Source organism: Propithecus coquereli, unplaced genomic scaffold (assembly GCF_000956105.1).
Source record: "Propithecus coquereli isolate 6110/MARCELLA unplaced genomic scaffold, Pcoq_1.0 Scaffold47, whole genome shotgun sequence".
Taxonomy (NCBI): Eukaryota; Metazoa; Chordata; class Mammalia; order Primates; family Indriidae; genus Propithecus; species Propithecus coquereli.
The window spans coordinates 7,599,549-7,623,822 of NW_012150507.1; the positions used below are offsets into that span (position 1 = coordinate 7,599,549).

The window sequence follows — 24,274 nt, forward strand, 5'->3', positions numbered from 1 at the left end:
CTCGCTCTTGCTCAGGCTGGTCTCGAACTCCTGAGCTCAAACAATCTGCCCGCCTCGGCCTCCCAGAGAGCTAGGATTACAGGCGTGAGCCACCGGGCCCGGCCCCCCAGCTCCAGTTTGATGGTATTTTGTTGAGGTTTTTTTAGTCTATACTCTGCCTGTAGGTTAGAGTTCCTGGACTATTTTTTGATTATTTTGGGTGTTTTTGATGGGCTTTGTGAGTTTTTTTTGAGACAGAGTCTCACTCTGTCACCTGGGCTAGAGTGCCATGGTGTTAGCCTAGCTTACAGCAACCTCAAACTCCTGGGTTCAAGTGATTTTCCTGCCTCAGCCTCCTAGAGTAGCTGGGACTACAGGAGCTTGCCACCACGCCCGGCTAATTTTTCTATTTTTTGTAGAGACGGGATTTCGCTCTTGTTCAGGCTGGTCTCCTCGAGAGATCCTCCCACAGTACCAGAATTACAGGTGTGAGCCACTGCACCTGGCTGGCTTTGTGATTTTTAAAGCTTGTTTTTAAGTTACCTGAAATATAAATCATTACAAAGACAGTAAGTTTGATGTTCATTATGATGGAATCAATTTGAATATGTTTTTCTTTGGAAACATGTGGCATAAATCTGGTAGGTTCAAAAGTAAAACATAGCAAGAAATAGGAAAAGTTCCATTTATTTGTGTACTTTTGCCAAAGTGTATTATATTTCAATTTGAAGAACAGTATTTTGGACTTACATCCTTCCTTTTTTTTTTTTTTTTTTTAATTCAGGCATATACTCTTAAAGATGTACACTTAGGCTTTTCCCCCTAAAACCAACTTTCCCTCGGAGAAATTTTTATTGTCAGTGGATTCCATCCATCAATTCAGGGACAAGTTGTAAATTGGGTGAGAGATGAAAATTTAGGGTTTTCATATCAGCAGTATTTATAACTCTTAACTCCTTATGTCCAACTGGGACCTTCAGACCTTATAATGAAATCTGATATGAGATTTCTAATGAGCTGTGGGATCTTGACTTCTGGGATTGTGTTTTTTGGGCTAGGGGGGAGGGGTAGTAGTTTCCTATATGTACTAGTTGTTAAACATGTAAAGAAAATACATAAACATTTTTAGTTAGTCCGTTTCTAATGTTTGTATTGGGTTGCCATAACCAAATACCACAGACTGGGTGGCTTAAATGACAGAAATTTATTTTCTCACAGTTTTGGAGGCTGTAAGTTCAAGATCTAGGCGTCAGCAGAGGTTGGTTGCTTCTGAGACCTCTCCTTGGCTTGCAGATGGCCACCCTCTTGCTGCCTTTTCATAGGGTCTTTGCTCTGGGCATGCATGGTGTCTCATTGTGTCCAAATTTCCTCTGACACAGTCTGATTGGAGTTGGACCCACTTGGATAGCTTCATTTTAAATTAATCACTTCTTTAAAGAACTTACCTCCAAATATTGATACATGCTGAAGTATTAGGGGTTATGACTTTAGTGTATGAATTTGGGGAGGGGGCATAGTTCAGCCTGTAACTTTATTACACAGGAAAGGAAGCTGAAATGAAAATAGACGACACAATGCACAGTTAAAATGAGTGGAGTGGAACTTTGAAATATTGCTCTTTACCTTTTTTTCAGAACATGAATTAACTTCTGCCGTGAGCTATTCATACTTTATTCTTTTTTTTTTTTTTTTCTTGAGACAGTCTTGCTCTGTTGCCCTGGCTAGAGTGCCATGGTGTCAGCCTAGCTCACAGCAACCTCAAACTGCCGGGCTCAAGCAATCCTACTGCCTCAGCCTCCCGAGTAGCTGGGACTACAGGCATGCGCCACCATGCCCGGCTAATTTCTTTCTATTTTTGGTAGAGACGGGGTCTCGCTCTTGCTCAGGCTGGTCTCGAACTCCTGAGCTCAAACGATCTGCCCGCCTCGGCCTCCCAGAGTGCTAGGATTACAGGCGTGAGCCACCGTGCCCAGCCCATACTTTATTCTTTAAGAACTAGATTTATATTAACATTTATAAAGACATTGCAGAAACAAATAGGTGATTTTAGTGGTTTGCCTCCAGAGATAATTTTCAGTTTATAACTTTTCACTTAACCCTTTCCTGTGATACCTTTTTTTTAAATGATAAACTTTTAAATTTTTGGTTATTTTAAGTTTTCTGGAGCTTGTAAATTTTTATTTGGTGCAAACTTTAAAAACAATTTTTCTTTCCCATTGAGTTTACTGAACCTATAATTTTAAAGAGTTTCCAACAAAAGACTGTTGGAAAAATGCATACCACACAGCACTGTTTAGTATTTAACTTCATGTTAAAAGAGATAATATAAAATTCCTTAATAATCCTAAAACCCTTTAGTTTCATTTTTCCCAAGACTTCTAAATATAGTGCAGATAGAAATAAAACTCCCGAATGCCTGAATTTTTGTGATGTGTAGTGTATTTCAATTGGGTACATTTTTTTTTGGAGGGACTTGGGGAGATAGGGTCTTACTCTGTTGCCCAAGCTTGAGTGCAGTGGCATCATAACTCACTGCAAACTCAGTCTCCTGGCCTCAGGTAATACTCCTGTCTCAGCCTCCCAAAGTGATAGGATTACAGGCATGAGCCACTGCACCCAGCCTAGTTACGTTTTTAAAACAAAATTTATTATTTTTTCATGAATGTTTTATTGGAATTCATCTTAGGTTTTTCAAATTGTATCAGGGTTTTTCTTCCTTAACCTATATGAGCATTTAAACATTTTCACTTTCAGTGTGAATTTTAACCTGTTGTATTTATTTCTTATATCTGGATACTCTTAACTTTTAATAGAACAGCACAGTTTTGGGTAGTGGAATTAGAATATTTCTGTAAGATTCTGAAAATCTTAGTACTTTAGGAAATACATATGCTTTTAAAAAATTCTGCCTTAGCACTTATATTTGTTGAAAGAAGAGTTTTGAAAGTATAAAATCAACAGTGGTATTTCATTTATTTGTTAAAATTTTACTTTGAGATTATTATGCAGTTATAAACATAAAGCATTATACTAATTTGTTATTAGTAAACTTAGATATTTTGATGTTTAAAAATTTCATTTAGGAAGGTTGACCAAAATAGTCTAAGCTCTATATTTATTTTATTTTATTTTTTATTTTATTATATTTTTCTGGCACAGATGATCCCAGGATGAGCTCTATATTGAAATGAGAACAGTTACCCAGTTGACTTCTGCCTCATTTAAAAAAAAAAATGAATTTACTATGTTTAGATTGGTCTGGCAACTTGAAACTTTTATTGATACAGTTAAGACAGCCTCTGGAAAATTGAAATTCAGAATGCAGAAGAACAGTAGTTTCTAAAGTATTTTAAGATTTGTTGTGATGATTGTAATTAGAAAAAACTTTTTATTATGGAAGTTCTCATACATTAAGTAGAGAAGAGTATACACTTCTTGTACCAACATACAGCTTTAATGTTTACAAACATGGACAACCTTGTCTCAACTATATCCCCATCAGCACTCCCTTGTTTATTTTAAAATGAAGTCTGGGTGTATCTTTATGTTAAAACATTATAATCACCATACCATTACCACATCTAAATGATTATTAATTCCTTAATGCCATTTAATGTCCACCTTATGCTCACATTTCTGCTGTTTCATACTTTTTTAAAAGGTTGATTTGTTCGAGTAAGGATCCATGCTAGGTCCACGCCTGTATTTGATTGATCTATCTATTAAATACCATTATTTGTTGAAGAAACCACATGATTTGACGTTTGGAATAGTCTGTGATCTATATTTGGTAGATTATTTCTCCAAGATGTGTTTTGTTACTCTGTCTTGAATTTCTTGCTATTGGTAGTTAAATCAGATTTCAAATTCCATTTGGGGTGGGGGCAAGAATATATCATAGATAGTAATGTGTACTTCATATTGCATCACATCAGGAGACACTTGATGTATATTTGATTTTTAAAAATAACTTTTATTGAGGTGTACCTTATTTACGAAAAATAACCAATTTTAAGTTGATAATCTGATGAGTTTTAACAAACGTGAACTCTTGTATAACCATCACCACAATCAAGATAATACCCAGTTAGCCAAAAAATTCCCTCCTGCCCCATGCAGTCATTACCCCCCCATGAGCTATTTTTTTTTTTAATCACTATAGTTTCGCTTTCCTAGATTTTCATTATAAATGGAATATTGTAGTAGTAAGTTCATTGCAATTTAAAGAAGATAATTTTTGGCCAGGAGCTACAGGTCTAATTCCTTCCATTTTTGTGCGACAGGGACTTGCCATGAGGTGTTGAAGCCTTGTTTCATTGAGTTGGAGAGACTGGACCTAAATGGCGCAGCATGACTTTGCTCCAGCCTGGCTTAATTTTCCTACTCCACCATCATCAACAAAGGTACTCTTTCCTGCATCTCTCTTTTCGTGTACCCGCCTCGCTTTCATTCATGTTCTACACAAATGAAATTAAAATGTAAAGGCTTAATATCTTTGCAGAGAATTACATTTATATTATCATCTAAGTTATTTCATGTTTAATTTAGTGGTTTTATTAGTTAAAAAGTCAGTTTTCGATATACCGTCAGTATACTAAACCATTTACTTCCAAGTTGCCTTTTATGTAGTAATCAATGTTCCACAAATTTTAATTCATACCAGATACTTTGAACATTACTTATTATAAATCTTACCTTTTTCTATACTATTTTTTACTATCTTATATTGATTGCCCTTTTAGATAATAATGCTACCTAGCATATATCATGTACTTTAGTTGCAAAGTGCTTTGCCAAACATCATCTAATTTGAGTACCAATCCAAGAATGTAGTGATTTAGAATTTATTTTTAGTCCTTGCTGTACTCATTTTAAATATTGACCTTCTTTAATCCACTTGGGGAAAGTGAAATGATTGAGTTGCAGAGTAAAGGGTGTGTGCACAGTCACTGTGGGATGAAGGTGGTTTTATCAGGGCTCTCTGACTGTCTTTTACTGATCTTTTCTATAAAGCTGTCTGCCTCATTTGATATCACACCCATGTGTTAGGTTCCATTAATTGCCAGCGGATTGCTCTGTTGTTTTCAGCAATGCCTGGGGGCATTAATTGCGCAGTGCTCAGATCCAATTTAATTAGGGCAGGCCTGGGTTTTGGGGCCAGTGTTCTGAGGTTCATTCTGACTCCAGTAGGGTTCTTCTTCGTTGTCTCTTTCCCTGGTTCTTTCTGAATTAGCTGGCCTGTGGTTCACCTTATTGTTCTTCATTAAGAGGAACTCCGAGCTCCTCTTGTTTTCTTACTACCAGAATCTCCTTTGTTTCTGAAAGTGTCCTCAGCCTTGACTTTTTCCACACTGAAATAAAGTCAGTTCGTTTGAAGTCTGCTGCTCACCTGGGCAAAATCTCTGAGCCACTATTCCAGGCACTGGGTGGAGCAGTTTGCCTCTCAATGTGGAACTTCTGCCCTGTTAGGTAACTAGGACAAGGGCAGGTGGAGCCTATTGGTACTTCGAATCTGGTGTAGAGCCTTCATCCTGTGAGTGAGAGATAGAGGAAAAGAGCCCCTGATTTCTTGACTGTACTCACCACGAATTTAACCTCTTCAACTGAAATTGGAAGGGAAGAGAAATGCTGGGAGCCTGCCCCTCCCAGTAAGCTGTCCCCCTTGTTTAGGAGCTGAAGGGCTGGGGACCCGGTCTTCTTAGTCATAGCTGCCCGGAGTGGATGAGAGGGTTAGTGGGTTGTAGCTCAAGAACCACAGATTCTTGAAGTTCTGAGTTTTAGTAGTTCTGAACTAGCAAAACTGGTAAAAACTATTAAAAACAAACACTTGGGACAGTCTCTGAAAATTATTCTAAGGGCACATAGCAAGTGAAGAAAGTTTTTTCAAGAAAATCTACTAAAATTTGGTAAGAATTTCTATGCTATTTGTCTAAGAACCTGCTAAACTTTTCTCCTGTAGATAATGTTTTAAAAAATTGGAGGTTTTCGAAGTCTTTCCATATATCTGGAAGACTTATTTTTCACATAAATGAGGCACATAGCTAAAATTTCAGGAATAATGTGAGTTTTGTAATATTGTTACATACTAGGAGCCACTAATCTAAGAAATGTTTATTTTACTTAAAAATACCAGGCAGAGGCCAGGTGCGGTGGCTTATGCCTGTAATCCTAGCACTCTCTCGGAGGCTAAGGCAGGAGGATCGCTTGAGGTCAGGAGTTCGAGACCAGCGAGAGCCTGGGTCTACTACAAATAGAAAAATTAGCCAGACATTGTGGCATGTGTCTGTAGTCCCAGCTAATCGGGAGGCTGAGGCGAGAGGATTGCTTTAGCCCAGGAGTTTGAGGTTGCTGTGAACTAGGCTTGATGCCATGGCACTCTACTCAGGACAACAGAGTGAGACTTTGTCTCAAAAAAAGAAAAAAAAAAAAAGATCAGGCAGAAGGTGGTCTAATAAAAAAAAATAGAATAGTTGTTTAATAAAGACAGATAGTTTTTACAGATACATTTACAAACATCCAAAACTGTTGTAGAGCATTGAAATTGTCATCTGTTCTCCAGTGTGCTAAGAAGAAAGCCCTCAAAGCCAAGCAGTAGAAAACGAGCTTTTTGGGTAGATTATATGCCACTAGTGATTTTTTTAAAAACTAATAGTCTGATTGCAAAGTGGGAAATACCAGTATATTTCTTCTGATAAAAGTCATAATGTGATATTTTTGATTAGGTCACCTTGTTAGTTTCAGGAGCTTTTGGAGGCCTTTCTTCCAGCATTGTCTAGTGTGTAGACATATAAAACAATTACAGGTGGTCATAGATCCACCTGTAATTGTCTAAATATTTGCCTCTAAAGAGGAAATTAGAATAGAAGGAGGCCTATATAATTAAGAATTTAACTATTTATTTTTAGGAGAGTTTCTTTCTTATAAATAACAGTTGATTTCTTATCACTTCTGATATTTTTCATAGTAATTTATACTTTTGGTTCAGTCAAACTGTGTTCATTTAGGTAGGAAATAATTCCTGTACGTGTTTTGGCTTTTCTAGAATATAAGACCTGTGTAAAAAGGGAAAACAAACCATTTTTCCTGTCTGCTCGACATAGGACACTTCTATGACCAGATACATGGGAGGTTTTTCCCCCACACACGAAGGAGTTCTCCAGCAGACTCCAACTGGGTATCCCAGAATTCATTTCAATTCTGACTAACATGATCCACCTGGATATAGATCTGACAGATTGAGTGCTCAGTTCCACAAGACTGCCCCCACTTCAGATGCCAATTGCAAGTCTGGGCCACCTGTACTTTTGACTAAGCTACCAACTAGGGTTTCTGTGACCCCTCCTTGGGTTTGACTAATTTGCTAGGATGGCTCTCAGAACTTAGGGAAACAACTTACGTTTGCTACCTAGTTGTAAAGGATACTGATGAATAGATGGATAAGGCGAGGTATTGTGTGTGGGTTGGGTGCGTGGAGCTTCCTTGCCCTCTCTGGGTATACGATACTCTCAGCACCAGCACCTTCACGGGTTTTTCAACTGTTGAGCAGTGGATGGGGCTGAAAGTTCCTATCCTAATCTCTTGGTCTTTTTGGTGACTTGCCCTATCCTGAGGCTATCCAGGAGCCCCACTCTAAGTACCTTCAGCATCAACTGGAGAGTCATCTCAGGGGCTAACTATAAATAACAAAAGTTATTCGTATCACTCTAAAAATTCCAGGGATTTTAAAAAGAAGCCGAATGACAGGAATCTGGGACAAAGACCAAATATATTTCATATTATTGCACACACTGACAAAGCAGAGACCAGTTCTAATAATTTGTTTTCTGCAATGCTGCATACTTAAAATTACTTACTCTGAAGATACAGGTTTAGTGTCATTTATTTGAAATGCTTAGGACCCAGAAGTGTTTTGGATTTTTTCAGGTTTTATAATATTTAACTCATGATTTTACTGGTTAAGCATCCTAATCTCAAAATCTAAAATGATCCAATGGGCATTTCCTTTGAGCATCAGAAAGTTTCACATTTTGGATTAGAGATATTCAACCTGTACCTTATTTCATCTAATCTAAGAAATCATTTATTGTAACATACTCTCTTCTATAGTTCCACTAAGAAAAAAAGAAATTAATATATAGACATTTTAAGAAGCAATGTCAAGTGTAGAAAAACTCTTTCACAGTTACCTGAGTTAACCTTGGAATTGATTATAATTAATCCATGTGCCTTAATAAACTGTCTTCCACTTTTTTTTTCCTGTTGTGTCTTAATATATGCTTGCCTATTTATTAGGCTCTACTATGCTGAGTCATACCTGTAGCCCGTATAGGCAGTTCTGTAACACTTTATTTATTTATTTAGAGTCTTGCTCTCTTGTCCAGGCTGGAATGCAGTGGCCCGATCATGGCTCACTGTAACCTAGAACTCTTGGGCTCAAGTGATCCTCCCACTTCAGCCTCTTGAATAGCTGGAGCTACATGTACATGCTACACCCAGCTAATTTAAAAAAAAAACAAAAACACAAAAAACTACTTTTTTTTTTAAGAGATGGGTGGGGGAATCTCACCATGTTGCCCAGGCTGGTCTCGAACTCTTGGCCTCAAGCAATCCTTGGCCTCCCAAAGTGCTGGGATTAGGACTTGAATCAACACACCCAGTCCATAACACTTTTTATTAAGTAGCTCTTATGGAAACAATTTTATAATTTAGAAATTTACTCCCCAATAAGGACTTATCAGGTAGTAATAAATTTGGCCCATAATGTTTTGAAAAATATGCACTGAAGTGACAAAATTCTCCTAGACAATAGAATTTTGGAGTTTGAAGATGTATCTTAGCGATTGTCCTAAAGTCACCATATTTTACACATATGGATTATTTGGAAGGTTAACTAGCTTCATTGTTTTCACATAGCTAATTAGTGTGTACCTTGACTAGAATCCAGGATACGTCTGCTATTCTGTGCTATTTCCATAGGACTCATTTGGAGTTCCGTAAAACGATTAAAAATTTCAATTCATACTGTAAAAAGGGACTTGAAGTTGGGGAATGGCAACTTCTACTGATTAAACTACTGAAATCACTTCTTGTCAGGGACTCTCTGTTTGCCCCTTTCCCCCTCATGTGTTGGTCCTGGAATTTGCTCCCTTGTCTCACCCCCTCATACCCTGCCAACTCAGTTGCTCTCATCTGTCCTTTTAGTGGGTTTTTTTTCCCCCAGGCCTGCCTGGATGCATATGAGTTTCTTGCTTGCCCGTTCATTTACTTTTCCTCGTTCGTCGTTTTCTCTGAAAATAGGTATAAGGCTTACTTTAATTTTTAAGGAGTTTCACAGCTAACATAAAATACATCAGTAAAAATGATCAATATCTGGAAACTTTTTTTTTTTAAAAAACACTTGTAAATAATGCTTGTCTTCATTTAAAGTTAACCTGAAGTTAAGATTGATAATTGTTAATGTGTGGTGAAATCTTTTTTTTTTTTTTTTTTTAAGTCAGAGATCTCACTCTGTTGCCTGGGCTAGAGTGCCATGGTGTCAGCCTAGCTCACAGCAGCCTCAAACTCCTGGGCTCAAGCAGTCCTCCTGTCTCAGCCTCCCAAGTAGCTGGGACTGCAGGCACTTGCCACTATGCCTGGCTAATTTTTTTCTGTTTGAGTAGAGATGGGGTCTCACTGTTGCTCAGGCTGGTCTCAAACTTCTGACCTCAAGCAATCCACCACGCTTGGCTGGTGAGATCCTTAGTGCTTTCTAAAACCTGACTCTGGGTTAATGTTCGTAGGCCATCATAATGATGATGATTTTGATTCTTAAATTAAAATTTGGAACCGCCTATTTTAAATTCTTCGAAAATTATCTCTCGAAGATGGTTATCAATTTCAACTCTTAACTAGCAGTATTTGAAGTTTTCTCCTTTACCTAAAGTGGTTTTGACAAACATGTCTTTTAGTGATACTTCTTTTAGTATACCTTTGTGGCTTAATCTTTCATCTCTTGAAATCATTATTCATGGATTACCATTTGTAACCTCTTGTTCACTGCTGTAGACTTTTGTCTGCTCCTATCATTTCCCCCTTTTTAATCTCGTCCTGAATAAATGGAACTAGATGTTAATTACTGTTGCATTCTCTTATGGAATGTAATGGGCAGTCTTTTATTTATTTCTGTTTGGAAAGATCATGTGAAATCTTGAGTTAAGTTACAGTAAAAATGTTTTCAGAACTGCGCTTCAGTAATTTTGAGATATGTAGAGTTTTAGCCCCATCATGTGGTGAAATTTTAAACTGCATGTGGCTGATGATATGTCTATGGCTTAATAAGGGCAGTGGCTTTTGAACTGTGGATTGCAACCCATAGTGAGAAGTAAATTTTACACAGGGTTGTATTTAGGTAGGTATAACTAAAACAATTTCGTATACCTATAGTGCACTAATATTTTCTGTTGTCTTCTGTTCTTTTTTAGTCCATTAAAATGCCAGTTGTGACTGATTGATTTCATCATCCATTAATAGATCCTGACTTAGTTTGAAAAGTAACATTTTTATTATTGAAAGAATACTGGACAGAAGTAGTTACAGATACGGAAAAACTTAGGTAGCTAGGAAATGCCCTTTATTTATTTATTTATTTATTTGAGAATTAGACACAGCTTTATTTGAAACACGAGGGACAACGAAATCCCCTTCCCCCTATGGTCTTGATGGCGTCAGGCGGCCTTAGGCTCGGGGCGACCAGTGTCCTTGGGCAGCTCGAGACTCCCTTTATTTAAAATGCTGCTTATTCCCACTGACTTACCATAGGAAGGATGACAAAATAATCCCTGTAAAACAGGCTGTTGTGTATTTTCATAGTTGTACTTGTTTGAAGAAAGAGGATCCCAAGGGTGTAGTAGATGAGTGGTAGGAAATAGAAATAGAAGGTAGGCTGGGCCAGGTGGCTCATTCCTGTAATCCTAGCACTCTGAGAGGCTATGGGGGGTGGGGGGCGGTGAGGGGGTGGGGGGGAGGATCAGCTGAGGTCAGGAGTTCAAGACCAGCCTGAAAAGGAGTGAGACCCTGTCTATACTGAAAATAGAAAAAATTAGCCAGACGACTAAAATTGGAAAAAATTAGCTGGGCGTGGTGGTGCACTCCTGTACTCCCAGTTACTTGGGAGACTGAGACAGGAAGATCACTTGAACCCAGGAGTTTGAGGTGGTTGTGAGGTAGGCTGACAACACAGCACTCTAGCCTGGGCAACAGAGCCAGACTGTCTCAAACAAAAAAAGAGAAGCAGAAAGTAGGAATTTTTTTTTTTTTTTTTTGTTAAGATACAGGGTCTATCTGTATTGCACAGGCTGGTCTTGAACAGTCCTCCTGCTTCAACCTCCTGAGTAGCTGGGTCTACATACCTGTGCCGTGCCACACCACACCGGGCCTTTTTAAGCAGAACAAAATAGTGAAAAATGTGATGAAATTCCATTGCAATGAATACATTTTCGTATTTGTATTCGGTATCCTGTAGTTATCTCTATAGCTAGAATGTAATAGAGCATTTTTGATCCTTTTATAGCAACACTTAAAAAACTGATTAATAATACTGTACTAAAACTTTGATAGTGTAAGCAACGTTAACTTACGTTGAAAACTTGTGTGCTATGTATTGTTATAGGCTAAGAGGATCAGAAAACTCAATCAGCCTGTTAAAACTTCTGTGTAGAGGTTTACTATGTAGGTTTTTTGGTTAATTCTTTATTTCCATATTCTGAGCAACAGAAAAAATAGAGAAAATTTCTAAAACTATTTTTAAAAGCAATTCAAGAAAAAGATAGTGTAAGAGGGAATAGGTGGAGATGGTCTCTGCCTTGCTTGTTTTAATAGCTAATGTTTCTGCATACCAGTCAATACGTAAAACAGTTTGTATGCAGGCAACAAAAATCTTACGTGGTAGACACTCTTTTTTCCCTTATTTACAGATGAACTGAGTTTGAGAGATTAAGTCATTTGTTCCAAAGTACTAGAGCTGGAATAGGAACCCATATGTGCCTAACTTTAAAATTCATCAGTTTAATAACTTTCTTTTCTTGATTATTAGGGAGTAGACAAATTTTTAGAAGTGAAATGCTAGGGTACTTTTATGTATGGGTACACCAGAATATATTTTTATTGTAGTCTAGATGAACAAGTGAGATAGCTATTTTTTCCCTTTACTTCAAGGATGGCATCTCCAATATCTTTTTGTATAGTCAGTCATAGAGAATTACTCTCTTTTCAGTGGCTACATAATCTTTTATTGAGTGGATTATACATGGATTATATAATTAGTTACCTATTTTTTTTTGAGACAGAGTCTCGCTTTGTTTCCCGCGCTAGAGTGCCATGGCGTCAGCCTAGCTCACGGCAACTTCAGACTCCTGGGCTCAACCAATCCTCCTGCCTCAGCTTCCCGAGTAGCTGGGACTACAGGCACACGCCACCATGCCCGGCTAATTTTTTCTATGTATTTTTAGTTGTCCCACTAATTTCTTTGTATTTTTAGTAGAGACAGGATCTCACTCTTGCTTAGGCTGGTTTCAAACTCCTGAGCTCAAACGATCCACCCACCTCGGCCTCCCAGATTGCTAGGATTACAGGCATGAGCCACTGCATCCAGCCAATTAGTTACCTATTAAAGGACCAACCTTCAGGAATATCTGGACATCTCTTGAATATATTTGTAAGGTAAATTCCTAGCAGTAGAATTGCTGGGTCAGAAAGTTTGTGCATTTTGGTAGCTAATGCGTTACTTGTACCTATTTATAATCCCATCACAGTTTGTGAGGGGGCTAGCTTTTCAGTTTTGGCAACACTGGATGTTTTCAATTTTACATCTTTGTGAAATTAGATGAAAAATGGTATTTTGATTTGCATCGTTCACTTACGATTGAGCATGTTTTTATGTTAGGACGTATTTCTGAGAACTGCTTGTTCGTGTAATTTCTTAGTGATTTATAGTAGCTTTTTTCGTATTAGGGGATGTGTTTGCCGTTTATTTTGCATATACTTTCCTATAGCCTGTTTTTTGGATATTTTTTAAAAGATAGTTTTAATGAAACATTTATACATACAAAGAAGCATAGAGAATAATTAAACACTAACCACCCAGATAATTAAACAAATACTTACTAACCATCCAACACAGTCATATGTTAAAATTTTTGCCATATTTGCTTTGTATCTGTTTTTGGAAATAAAACGTTACATATATAGTCAAAGTCTGCTGTTTACTTCTTCACAATCCTGTTCTCATTTTCAGTTTTTCCTGGAGATATTCTCAGTGCATGTTCTTATATTATAATTGCATGTGCAATAAATATTGTTGCATGCTTAAAATTTTTACATAAATTATTCTTTGTCTCTGCATCTTTTATATTTGTTATGTCTTGGAGAATTTTTCCATGTTGATATCTGTAGATTTCGTGTAATTTTCTTTCTTTCTTTTTTTTTTTTTTTTTTGAGCTTTAGGCAGTCGGGAGGGCCTTTTATTCGCGAGGGTCGGGTGTGGGGTCCTAGGTGGGGAGAGACAATAAATACCAAGGAATGTCGGGGGTCTCACTGCATCCAAAACGTGGATTGTGGTGTTGGGGTCCTGGAGCTTGTTACCGAGTCGGAGGACAAGACAAGATCAATAAATATCCAAACCTCCGAGGCGGGCGGAGCCGGCTGTGGCTCCGAGTAGCGCATGTGAGCAGGGTGCGCGGGAGTCCCTGAAAAAGCAGGGCTGGCAAAAGAAAGCGGGCAGAGGTTGCGCCGAACGTTCGCCACGGTAATCAAACGTTCCCGGGCGAGCAGGGCCGCAGGCACAAAGAGGATTTGCCAACTTACGGCTGGTGGGAGTGCGTGGAGGGTGAAAAATGGATGGCCAAGCCCGGCCTGCTGCCTGCTCAGGACCGCAGTTTACTCATCCACGTCGGGGCCTCAGCCCGCCCGGAGGGAAGAAGTGGTCTGCGATCCCACCCTGCAGCAGCAGCAGCAGCAGCGGCATTCCCGGCTACAAAGCCCCCAGGAGCCCATTCGCCCGCCGCGGGCCCGGCTCTTCTCTCCCCGGCCGCCAGGGGGCGGGCCCGGATCATAGGACGGGAGCTGGGGCGAAGACCCACGCACGCGGGAGTGGACGGGGGTGCGGTGGGAGTAGCTTCTGTGTAGTGTCTGGGCCACCCAACCCTGCAGTGGGCCCCGAGTGGAAGACAGTCTGGGGCTCTAGGGTTCAGGGGGCGAAGGTGACTCCAGGGCCGGGAGAGATAGCCGGGGTAGGCCACCAACCCAGCGCAGCCCAAGGCGGCGCCGTGTAATTATCTTGAACTATGTATATTAGGTTTGTATGAAAGTAATTTCGGTTTCGGATCATGAATTTTAGGTCAGTATAACAAGGCTCAAACACATCTTTATTAATCAGAATAAGAACCATTACAATCAACACATTTTTGCCAACAAGAAGTAAGTTTGTTTATTCTTGTAGTGTAAAAATCGGTTTTTCGGGAGTCATCGTTCTCTCAGAAAGCATTTTTTGCATCCTGCTGGTTATGGGAGCGTTTTCCCTGCAAAAATTTGTCAAGATGGTTGAAGAAGTGGCAGTCTGTTGGTGAGAGGTCAGGTGAATATGGTGGATGAGGCAAAACTTTGTAGCCCAATTCGTTGAACTTTTGAAGCATCGTGCGGTCAGGCGTTGTTGCAGAGAAGAATTGGGCCCTTTCTGTTGACCAGTGTCAGCTGCAGACGTTGCAGTTTTTGGTGCATCTCATTGATTTGCTGAGCATACTTCTTGGATGTAATGGTTTTGCTGGGATTCAGAAAGCTGTAGTGGATCAGACCGGCAGCAGACCACCAAACAGTGACCATGACCTTTTTTGGTGCAAGTTTGGCTTTGGGAAGTGCTTTGGAGCTTCTTCTCGGTCCAGTCATTGAGCTGGTCATCACCGGTTGTCGTATATAGTCCATTTTTCGTGGCACGTCACAATCTGATTGAAAAATGGTTCGTTGTTGCATACAACAAGAGAAGGTGACACTTCAAAACGACGGTTTTTTTGATTTTCGGTCAGCTCATGAGGCACCCATTTAAAAAGCTTTTTCACCTTTCCAGTTTGCTTCAAATGCCGAACAGCTGTAGAATGTTCGATGCTGAGTTCTTCGGCAACTTCTTGTGTAGTTGTAAGAGGATCATCTTTGATAATTGCTCTCATTTGGTGGTTGTAAACTTCTGATGGCCACTACACTGCTCATCTCAAGGCTCTTGTCTCCTTTGCAAAACTTCTTAAACTACCACTGCACCGTACATTCGTTAGCAGTTCCTGGGCCAAGTGGGTTGTTGATGTTGCAAGTTGTCTCCACTGCTTTACATTTTGAACTCCAATAAGAATATTTGCTTTTTGTCTAACCTCATTTCCGTAGTCTAAAATAAATATAAAACAAACAGCAAGTAATAAGTCATTAGCAAAAAAAACCATAAAGCACGAAATGCACGTTAAAATGATGTATAACATAACCACATTTACTTAAGAATATATTCCAATATCAAAAGGCAAATTTCAGCAATGCTAAAACCACAGTTACTTTTGCACTAACCTAATAGTTTTGTATTTTGTGTCTGTATACCACATTTTATTTGTTCATTTAGGTTTAGATTGTTTATAGCTTTTGGCTTTTAAAGAGAGTACTGCATTGAATAGTCTTATGATGTTTCCTTGTACACACGTGTAAATGTTTTTTAGACCACTCTTTCTCAAACTTTAATAGGTGTGAAAACAACCTGATTTTGTTAACATGCAGATTCTGATTCAGCAGGTTTTTAGTGGGACCCTAGATCCTTAACAAACTTCTAAGTGTTGCTGATTCTGCCTGTCTATTGAATAACGATGCTCTAAAATATAGTTGGAAGTAAAATTGCTAGGACTTGACTAGACATTGCCAGATTCCTCTCCCATGTGGTGGTCTAATTTATACCCCTGTATGCTATGTATAATTGTTCTCTTTATATTTTTGCCAAAACTTTGTCAGATTACCAGAAATAACATTTTTGCCAATCTTTGTTAGATGGGCCAAAAAGCAACGCTCATTCTCAATAGAGGACATTCTGTGGCTCATTCTCTCTCGTGTGCAAACATACCACCCAACGGGGCACAGGTCACTCTAGTTTGGAATCTGTTGTTAAACTTGATTTGGATTACTATTACATTAGTTTATGGACATGGACAGTCACAGAGTAGTTGTAGCCTGGAGTTGTTTGCTCTCCCTCCCCAGCCATGAAATTGGTGTGTCCCAATTTTAATAGCTGTTACTTAAGAGAAATATCATCCCCTGCTTGTACATAGACTTTTTGTCTGGAGAAATTGGATGCGAATGGGATGAGGGCATTTTTATATAATTTACAGGGATAACCTTTACCTTGGTTCACATAGAATACTGTTGGAGGAATAGGTGAGCAGTATACTCAAGCAAATGGTCATTGTCTTTATGATCCAGGGATGGGAAACCTGAACTCTTCTGATTTCAAAATTTTTCTTTTTTAAGCACCAGAGGAGGCAAGAAAAGCTTCATCTTTCTCTGCTGCACCCCTTTTAATAAAAGGATTTATTCTGTAAAATTTGGATTCAGTCAAAAGGCTACACTTAAGGACCTAGAATGCCAGATTTCACCTTAAGGCCCCAGGGTTCCTTTTTGGCCAAGCTGTCACCCAGAGGGTTGGCCTGGACTCCAGTTACTCTTAGGGGGAAGAAACATGTCTAGGGATGGTCAAGGCATTATCCTGAATTTTAAAAGAATATGTCTGTAATCTCATAACTCCTCATTGCTTTCATACTGGTTATACCCAGGAAGTGACTATGAGATGATCTCTTTAGTTATGCTGCAATCATTGACCAGTCTTATAATAATAAGGTGTGTGAGACGAAGGAGGTAGAGTTTTAACTTGTTTTGAGTTGAATTTCAAGGAGGCTTTTCTAGTGCTTAACAATACCAGATGCCTGTGGATGGTAGGAAGCATGGAATGTCCATTGGGTATGTTAAATATTGACCCTGAAAGGTATTCCTAAAAATGTTTCAACAGTGGTAAGGTACCATCAATAGCTCCAAGAAATAGTCAGAAGTTTGATATAGTTCCCCCTGTGTGATGTGGCCTCCCCTCCTCTCCCCTCTCCTTTCCTCTCCCTCCCCTCCCCTTCTCTCCTCCCCTCTTTTTCCTTTTCCAGCTAATCAGATTTAGCAGTGGGGGCTCAGATATGTTTTGTTTCTTTCTGAGAAGACTGAAGAATTCAGAGAATTGTGGTCATGTAGCTTTCCAAATTAGTTTGCTAGTACATTGTGTAGAGTAATTAGTGTTGTTTAGTAGCGTGAAGCCTACGTATCACCCACTATGCTCTTCACTTCTGCAAGTAATTAGTCAATAAGAAGTGTTTATAGCTCAATAAATGGCTTGGATTGTATACCTCAATATTTCCAATTAGAACTTTTTAGTTAAGTATAAAATATAATCAGATTTCAGGCATTGTCTGTAACAAGTATGCTAATAACAGTCTTTTTATTGTCATTTAAAACTTGGTTACTTAACCCAGGTTCTTTAATGGAAGTAGTAATTCAGAAGTAGATGTAGGAAATGGAGAGAAAGGCAACTTGAGAGGTCTTGTCATAATTCCCCAACCCTCTTGCCATTACCTAGTTGACATTCAAGTAAATTTGAACAGTCATGCAGTTAGCTCCTCTGCTCTCTAATGGGAATGTCAAAATTAGATTTATAGGTAGCTCGTTGTTTGCATGAGTTGAAGAAACATTTGTTTGAGTATTTCACTTAAGGATTTTGGCAGCTGGGTATTTCCTCGCAGCTTTGCCGAAAAACCTTACCTGTTTATATTCCTGTTAGCAATATACAAGAGTGTTTTCTCAACCTTTACTGTCAGCTAGATTTTGTCCTTTTTATTTTTGCCTATCCAGTGGGCAAGAAATACCAGCCTTGTTTTAATTTGCATTTCTTCGTTACTATAATAGAAACTGGGTGGGTATGTTTTCATGTCATTTTTGGTTCTTCACATTTCCGAGAATTGCCCTTTCATATCTTTTGTTCTTTTTTTCCCCATTGGGTTGTCCTTATCTGTATTGATTTATAGAATGCTCCCTAATTTATGTCTTCATTTCCTCAACTTGTTTGCCCATTAGCTTTGTGTCGTGTCAAAGTTTTTCAAGTCATATCTGTCATTTTTCATAGTTTCTGCATTTTAGATCTTGTTTAAGAAGACCTTCCTCAGGAATTATAAAAATATTCATCTATATTTTCTTCTTTTAATGGTGCTATTTCTGATGTTTAGGGTTTTTTTTTTGTTTTTGGAGACAGAGTCTCCCTCTGTCGCCTGGGCTACAGTGCAGTGGCATCAGCCTAGCTCACAGCAACCTCAAACTCCTGGGCTCAAGCGATCCTCCTGCCTCAGCCTCCCAAGTAGCTGGGACTACAGGCGTGTGCCACCATGCCCGGCTAATTTTTTTCTATTTTTAGTAGAGAAGGGGTCTCGCTCTTGCTGAGGCTGGTCTCGGAACTCCTGAGCTCAAGTGAGTCTCTCGTTTGGCCTCCAAAAGTGCTGAGATTATAGGCATGAGCCACTTTGCCTGGCCTAATTCTTTTAATCCTTGTAGAATTTACTCTTATGGATGATATGAAGGAGGATTCTAACTTAACTTTTCTTATTCCTAGTAGAAAAGTCTCATGTTCCCCCCATTATCACAAAGCAAAGTTCTCTTTCTGTATCTATACCAGTAGTGTTTTAGTATCTCGCCTAGCAGCTAACCTTCCCCACCCCATTGCCACTTTCTTTCTCAAATGCTTTTTGGGAATTTTTACACATTTTCCCATTCATATGACCATCTGTGCCCATCTGTTAAAATTGAATTTGTTTAAAATGTTGGGAGTTTTGATGGTGATTTTGTCACATTTAATTGATTAATATTGGAGCTACATAACAACCTTTATAAATAGGACTTTTATAATTTTCTAATATTTTGGAATAGTTATTATACATTCTATTATTTTGATAGCTTTTTAAAAACATTTGGTTTGAGGAAGGGGAGTTTGGAATAAATCTAGGGGACTTAAAACTGAAGTTTAATTTGACAATTTTTTTCTGATGCAGAAGAAAACCTTGAGCTATAGTGAAAATGTTTATATATCAAGTAGTGTGTGATACAGAATGTCATATTTTGTTATAAGAGAAATGTGTCATATTTTAACTTGTTTCCCTTACAATGAATGGTATTTTACCTTTGATTTTATTTGAAAAGTAGATGTTGAACTCTTTCAGAAAAGGTGCGCTTGTTCTTTTCGGTGGTAGAAAACGGACCAACAGTGAAGTCCATCTGTCATGTTTAAAGTTACCCAGTTTTTCGAATAACTTGAAAATAACTATAAAATGTTCCTCTTAACCATTTAAAATTCTTGGAAATAAGTTGGAGTATTACTAGTTTTTAAAACTGTATTTAGGTTTTTTTAAAGTGTATTTACTTGTATATAATTTGTTTCAGTCATCATTGAATTTTGAGAAGCATTCTGAAAACTTTTCATGGACAGAAAATCGTTATGATGTGAATCGTCGACGACACAACTCTTCAGATGGCTTTGATTCTGGTGTTGGACGTCCTAATGGAGGTAAAATTTGCTAAGGAATGATAGGGTTTAAGGATAATTTTCTTCATTGTCTTTTAAGAAAGGTTTGATTGTGATTCAGTCTTTAAGTATAACTACCTTTGAATTTATGTTACTTTATTGTTATCAAATAAAGGTAACTTTGGAAGAAAAGAAAAAAATGGATGGCGTACACATGGAAGAAATGGTACTGAAAACATAAATCATAGAGGGGGATACCATGGTGGAAGTTCCCGTTCTCGTAGCAGTATTTTCCATTCTGGAAAAAGCCAAGGACTACATGAAAACAACATACCTGACAATGAAACTGGGAGGAAAGAAGACAAGAGAGAACGCAAACAGTTTGAGGCTGAGGATTTTGTAAGTTTCTTACAATTTTAATACAGATGAAATTTCTGCAAGTGCTGTCTAGGTACTCTTTATGATGTTTTATCAATACAGCTTGTTTTCTGCAGGAGTCACACTTTACAGGTATTTGCCCAATTATATTTTTATTCCTTTCATTTTGTGAGGTCTTTTGTTCACTGTCTCCCTACCCTCCCTCACCCAATTTTCTCTTTCTTTCCTTCTCTCTCCCTTCCCCTCTCCCCTCTTTTTCTTTCTTTTCTTTCTTTCTTTCTGTCTTGTTAGGCTTCCTTATTCCAAAGTCTTGCCATGTGACTTTTCAAAACTTTTGAATGTATTTATAAGTTTTATTCTTTATAGAAATTTGAACAATTTCCCTTAGAACTAGCTGGGGAAACTGAACTTGGTGCCTTATTTGCAAGCACATCATAACATCTCTAAAAAGTTATTAATAGCTTTTGGAAAGACTTTTATTTTACCAATACGTTTTGTTTAGATTGTTGCTTTTAAATAACACTTGTTTATTCATATATGACTCTTAAGTTAATCCCAGGATAGCTCTCCTTGTCTTTCAGCTATTTCTCTATTCAAAAGTTTTGTCAGGGAATGCAAACTAATTGTTATCCTAGGTTAGATGCAATTTGGCATGTTAACTCCATCATTAAAAATATATATGAGCTAATTACAAACAAAATTTTCTTAGTTTTTAATGTGTTATATACTATATTTTTAAAATGAGCTAGAGAAAAAATGTTTAAGAAGTCATAAGAAAGAGACAATATATTTATTAATCATTAATTGGAAGAAGATCATCATAAAGGTCTTCATGTTGAATAGGCTGAAGAGGAGGAGGAAGAGGAGGGATTGGTCTTGGTGTCTCAAGTAACAGAGGCAGAAGAAAATCTGTGTATAAGTGGGTTCTTGTAGTTCAAACCCATAGGGTTAACTGTATGAGCAATCTGGGAATAATAGTGCTCTCTCATAGTGTTGAGAGGATTAGATAAGTAATACAAGTAAATCACCTGAGACAGTACATGACACATAGTAAGCACTAAATAAAAACTAAATGTTGTTATTGTTACTATACCCCACTCTCCTCTACTTCCAAGTTGGTGTTCATTAGCTTTTATAATTGTTATTTTTTTGAGGCAGAGTCTCACTGTGTCACCTGGGCTGGAGTGCAGTAGCACAGTCATAGCTCACTGCAGCCTCAAACTCCTGATCCTCCTATCTTAGCCTCCTAAGTAGCTGGGACTACAGGTACCACCACACCTGGCTAATTTTATTTTTTTATTTTTCTGGATAGAGATATCACGTTATGTTGCTCAATCTGGTCCTGAATTCCAGTCCTCAAGTGATCCTCCAGTCTCAGCCTCCCAAAGTCCTAGGATTGCAGGCATGAGCCATTGCACCCGGCCCATTAGCTATTATAACCCTGGACCTGGAATATAGATGCAGAATGTAATTTCTAATAGTATATTTTAAAATGCTATGCACATATAATCACCACCAAAATCTTCTTAACCCTATTTAGTTTGTATCCATGAAGGAGTGATACTGGTATGCATGTGTACTTTTGTGGGACTTTATAGTAATATCAGTACAGTGTTAATGATCACTTTTATGGGTGATTAAAACAAATTAGGATTCGTTTTATTCAGCATATATTAAATAGTACCTTCTTTAAATGATGCGGGCTGTGTGACTAGGTAATATGAAAAATACCTGATATAATAATGGAAATTCAGGATTCTGGAGATTAAACATATCTATCAAGACTAGCTTTAGCATACCCATTCAGTACTGATCACACTTTGGTTTTTAATAATCCTGAGCATCACTTGTTCAAATAAAAGTTTGCACTTTGCTTTGAGAATGAGTTGTGTTAACTAAAGTATCTAGTGATGAAAACCTACTAAAAGAATTAGAGGCTAGGTGCAATGGCTCACACCTGCAATCCCAGAACTTTGGGAGGCTGAGGCAGGAGGATTGCCTGAGGCTAGGAGTTAGAGACCAGCCTAGGCAATTTAGTGAGACCCCATCTCTACAAAATAATAATAAAAAAAATAGCTGGTATGGTGGTACAAACCTGTAGTTCTAGCTACTTGGAAGTCTGAGGTGAGAGGATCCCTTAAGCCCAGGAGTTTGAGGCTGCTGTGAGCTATTACTGTGCTACTGCACTCCAGCCTGGGTGACAATGAAACCCTGTCTCAAAAATAAAAAGTAAAAAAGAATTGGAAAATGGTCTGATTTTCCTCTTCTGTGTTCTTGAACTTATGCTAAGGGGGGGTTGTTTCTCAGAATCATGCAGAGACCCACATTCTCTTTACTTTGTTTTTTTATTCACTCGTTTTCCTCAGTCATGGATAAGGAGAATATTAAAGACATTTTCCTTGTTTTCTCATACTGGCAGTGAGTATAGATAGTAACCATTTCAGTGCATAGTAAAGCAAGTTGGAAGTAAAGTTTATAAAATAATTTTTAATACAGGTTGAGTATTCCTAATCTGAAATTCTTGGGACCAGAAGTGTTTCAGATTTTGAATTTTTTTGGATTTTGGAATATTTGTATTATATTTAGTGGCTCAGTGTCCTTGTCTGAAAATCTAAAATCCAAAATGTTCCAGTGAGCTTTTCCTTTGAGCATCACATTGACACTCAAAAAGTTTCTGATTTTGAAGCATTTCAGATTAGGGATACTCACCTGCAGTTAGAGTTGATTATATTAGATTCCATATTTACAGCATGTATAATTTTGAGATTGCCTTTTTAAAGGCTTTATTTTAAAAACATGAGGTGTTTTAAATATTTGTTTTAATTTTCTCATTTCCACTTTTTTCTAGCCGTCTTTAAATCCTGAATATGAGAGAGAACCAAATCAGAATAAATCCTTAGCTGCAGGTGTATGGGGTAAGTAATACTTGATCTATCTTTAAGGGGCACAAAATGTTAATATTTGTAGGTTTCACTTTAATGTTTTTCTAAATAAGCAGGCTAGAATAAAACTTTCTCTTTTAAATGTTTGTTTTTGATGTGCTAAGCTACAAAAAAGCCACCTTTTAAAAAGAAGGGATTTGGAGTAGAAGAGTTTGATTTGAAATAGTTGATTTGTACATGTTAGTACCATTAAGTATACTCAATTTGAATTTGAGTTTTTTGAAAATGATTGTAAATTAATGTAATAAATTGGTAATCATTTTGAGAGCAGCCAGATAATCTAAAGAAATAAAAACTTAGTTTAAATTAATTTTTAGTTATTCAAAGTTGAGAACTTAGTTACTGTAATATACAAGTACTTCTGTTCATAGAGTGACATGAAGTTAATCCTTTTACCTATGAAAATGGTTATACATAGACTGTTAAAAATATGTATAAATTTGCCTATGGAGCTAGTCTGTATTAGAAATTATTTGCCTCTCTGATTTTAAAATCTTAATGAGAGTTTTTCTGGTAATAATTCCCTTTTCTTTAAAATCGCTGTGAGTTTAATTTGATAGCATCTTACAGAAGATTAAACTGCACTCAGTACAAATTAGACAGCTTTTTAAAGATTCAAGTGAAGTTTAAAATAATGGAAAATTATAATGTGGAGATTTGACATCTGAAAAATAAATTTAATTATTTGATACCAAATTCAGAGGTGCTGTATCCACTTTGGAACTTGTACACATGTTCATTTGTATTTTTCTATTGAAAAATCAACAACCTACTAAAACGGAAGGATTGTGGCTTATGACAGCATACTAGTCCTAACAATGAAGGCATTATTTTAAACTTTGCCACTTCCTGTGCTTTATTGTATTTATGGGGTGAAACTGGGGAATAATTTTGTTTTCTTTTTATCTCCCTCTTTATTTAAGGGCTTTTTGAGGGTGGGGGTGGGGGTGGTCAGACACTTTTGTTAGAACCATGTGAATGGCATTGTTTTTTCTGTATTGCAAATTAGTATTTCTACCACTCTCCCCAGGCCTACACGCCCAGACACACACATACCCAACCAAAAAAATCTCCCAAGCTCCTCTCTTAGGTATGTTTCCTTATTATTCAGTTTTTCTGGGAACAACTGATTGCATAAGAATATAGAACCACCTGGAAGGTGTTAAATAGAATCTCTAAGAAATTAGGAATAATTTGGATTTGAGTAGAATGAAAGTAAATTAAAAAATCAAGAATGTCAGTGAGCGTTTGTCATAATAAAACTACCTGTAGATACTATTGGTACTGATCCTTGGTTGATTTAATAATCTTAGAAATGATTTAAAGGCAAAGACATCTTTGAAAATAATGAGACTAAAATGTATTAATATAAAGATTTTGG

At 37.6% G+C, this 24,274-nt stretch overlaps 1 protein-coding gene across 5 annotated transcripts in view; it reads left to right on the top strand.

Annotated features, from left to right (window-relative positions):
* Positions 1 to 24,274, top strand: part of GPBP1 (GC-rich promoter binding protein 1) — a 92,093-nt gene that overhangs the window by 46,297 nt on the left and 21,522 nt on the right. The window contains exons 3-7 of one of the 5 annotated variants that reach the window (XM_012655289.1): positions 4,263 to 4,382; positions 19,492 to 19,615; positions 19,749 to 19,972; positions 22,800 to 22,866; positions 23,924 to 23,983. In XM_012655289.1, coding sequence (XP_012510743.1) covers positions 4,320 to 4,382; positions 19,492 to 19,615; positions 19,749 to 19,972; positions 22,800 to 22,866; positions 23,924 to 23,983 — 538 coding nt within the window. In that variant the 5' untranslated portion in view covers positions 4,263 to 4,319. Of the gene's footprint in view, positions 1 to 4,262; positions 4,383 to 19,489; positions 19,616 to 19,748; positions 19,973 to 22,799; positions 22,867 to 23,923; positions 23,984 to 24,274 lie in introns of those variants that run through there. The other 4 variants (XM_012655290.1, XM_012655293.1, XM_012655291.1 and 1 more) reach the window with 4 other exon arrangements.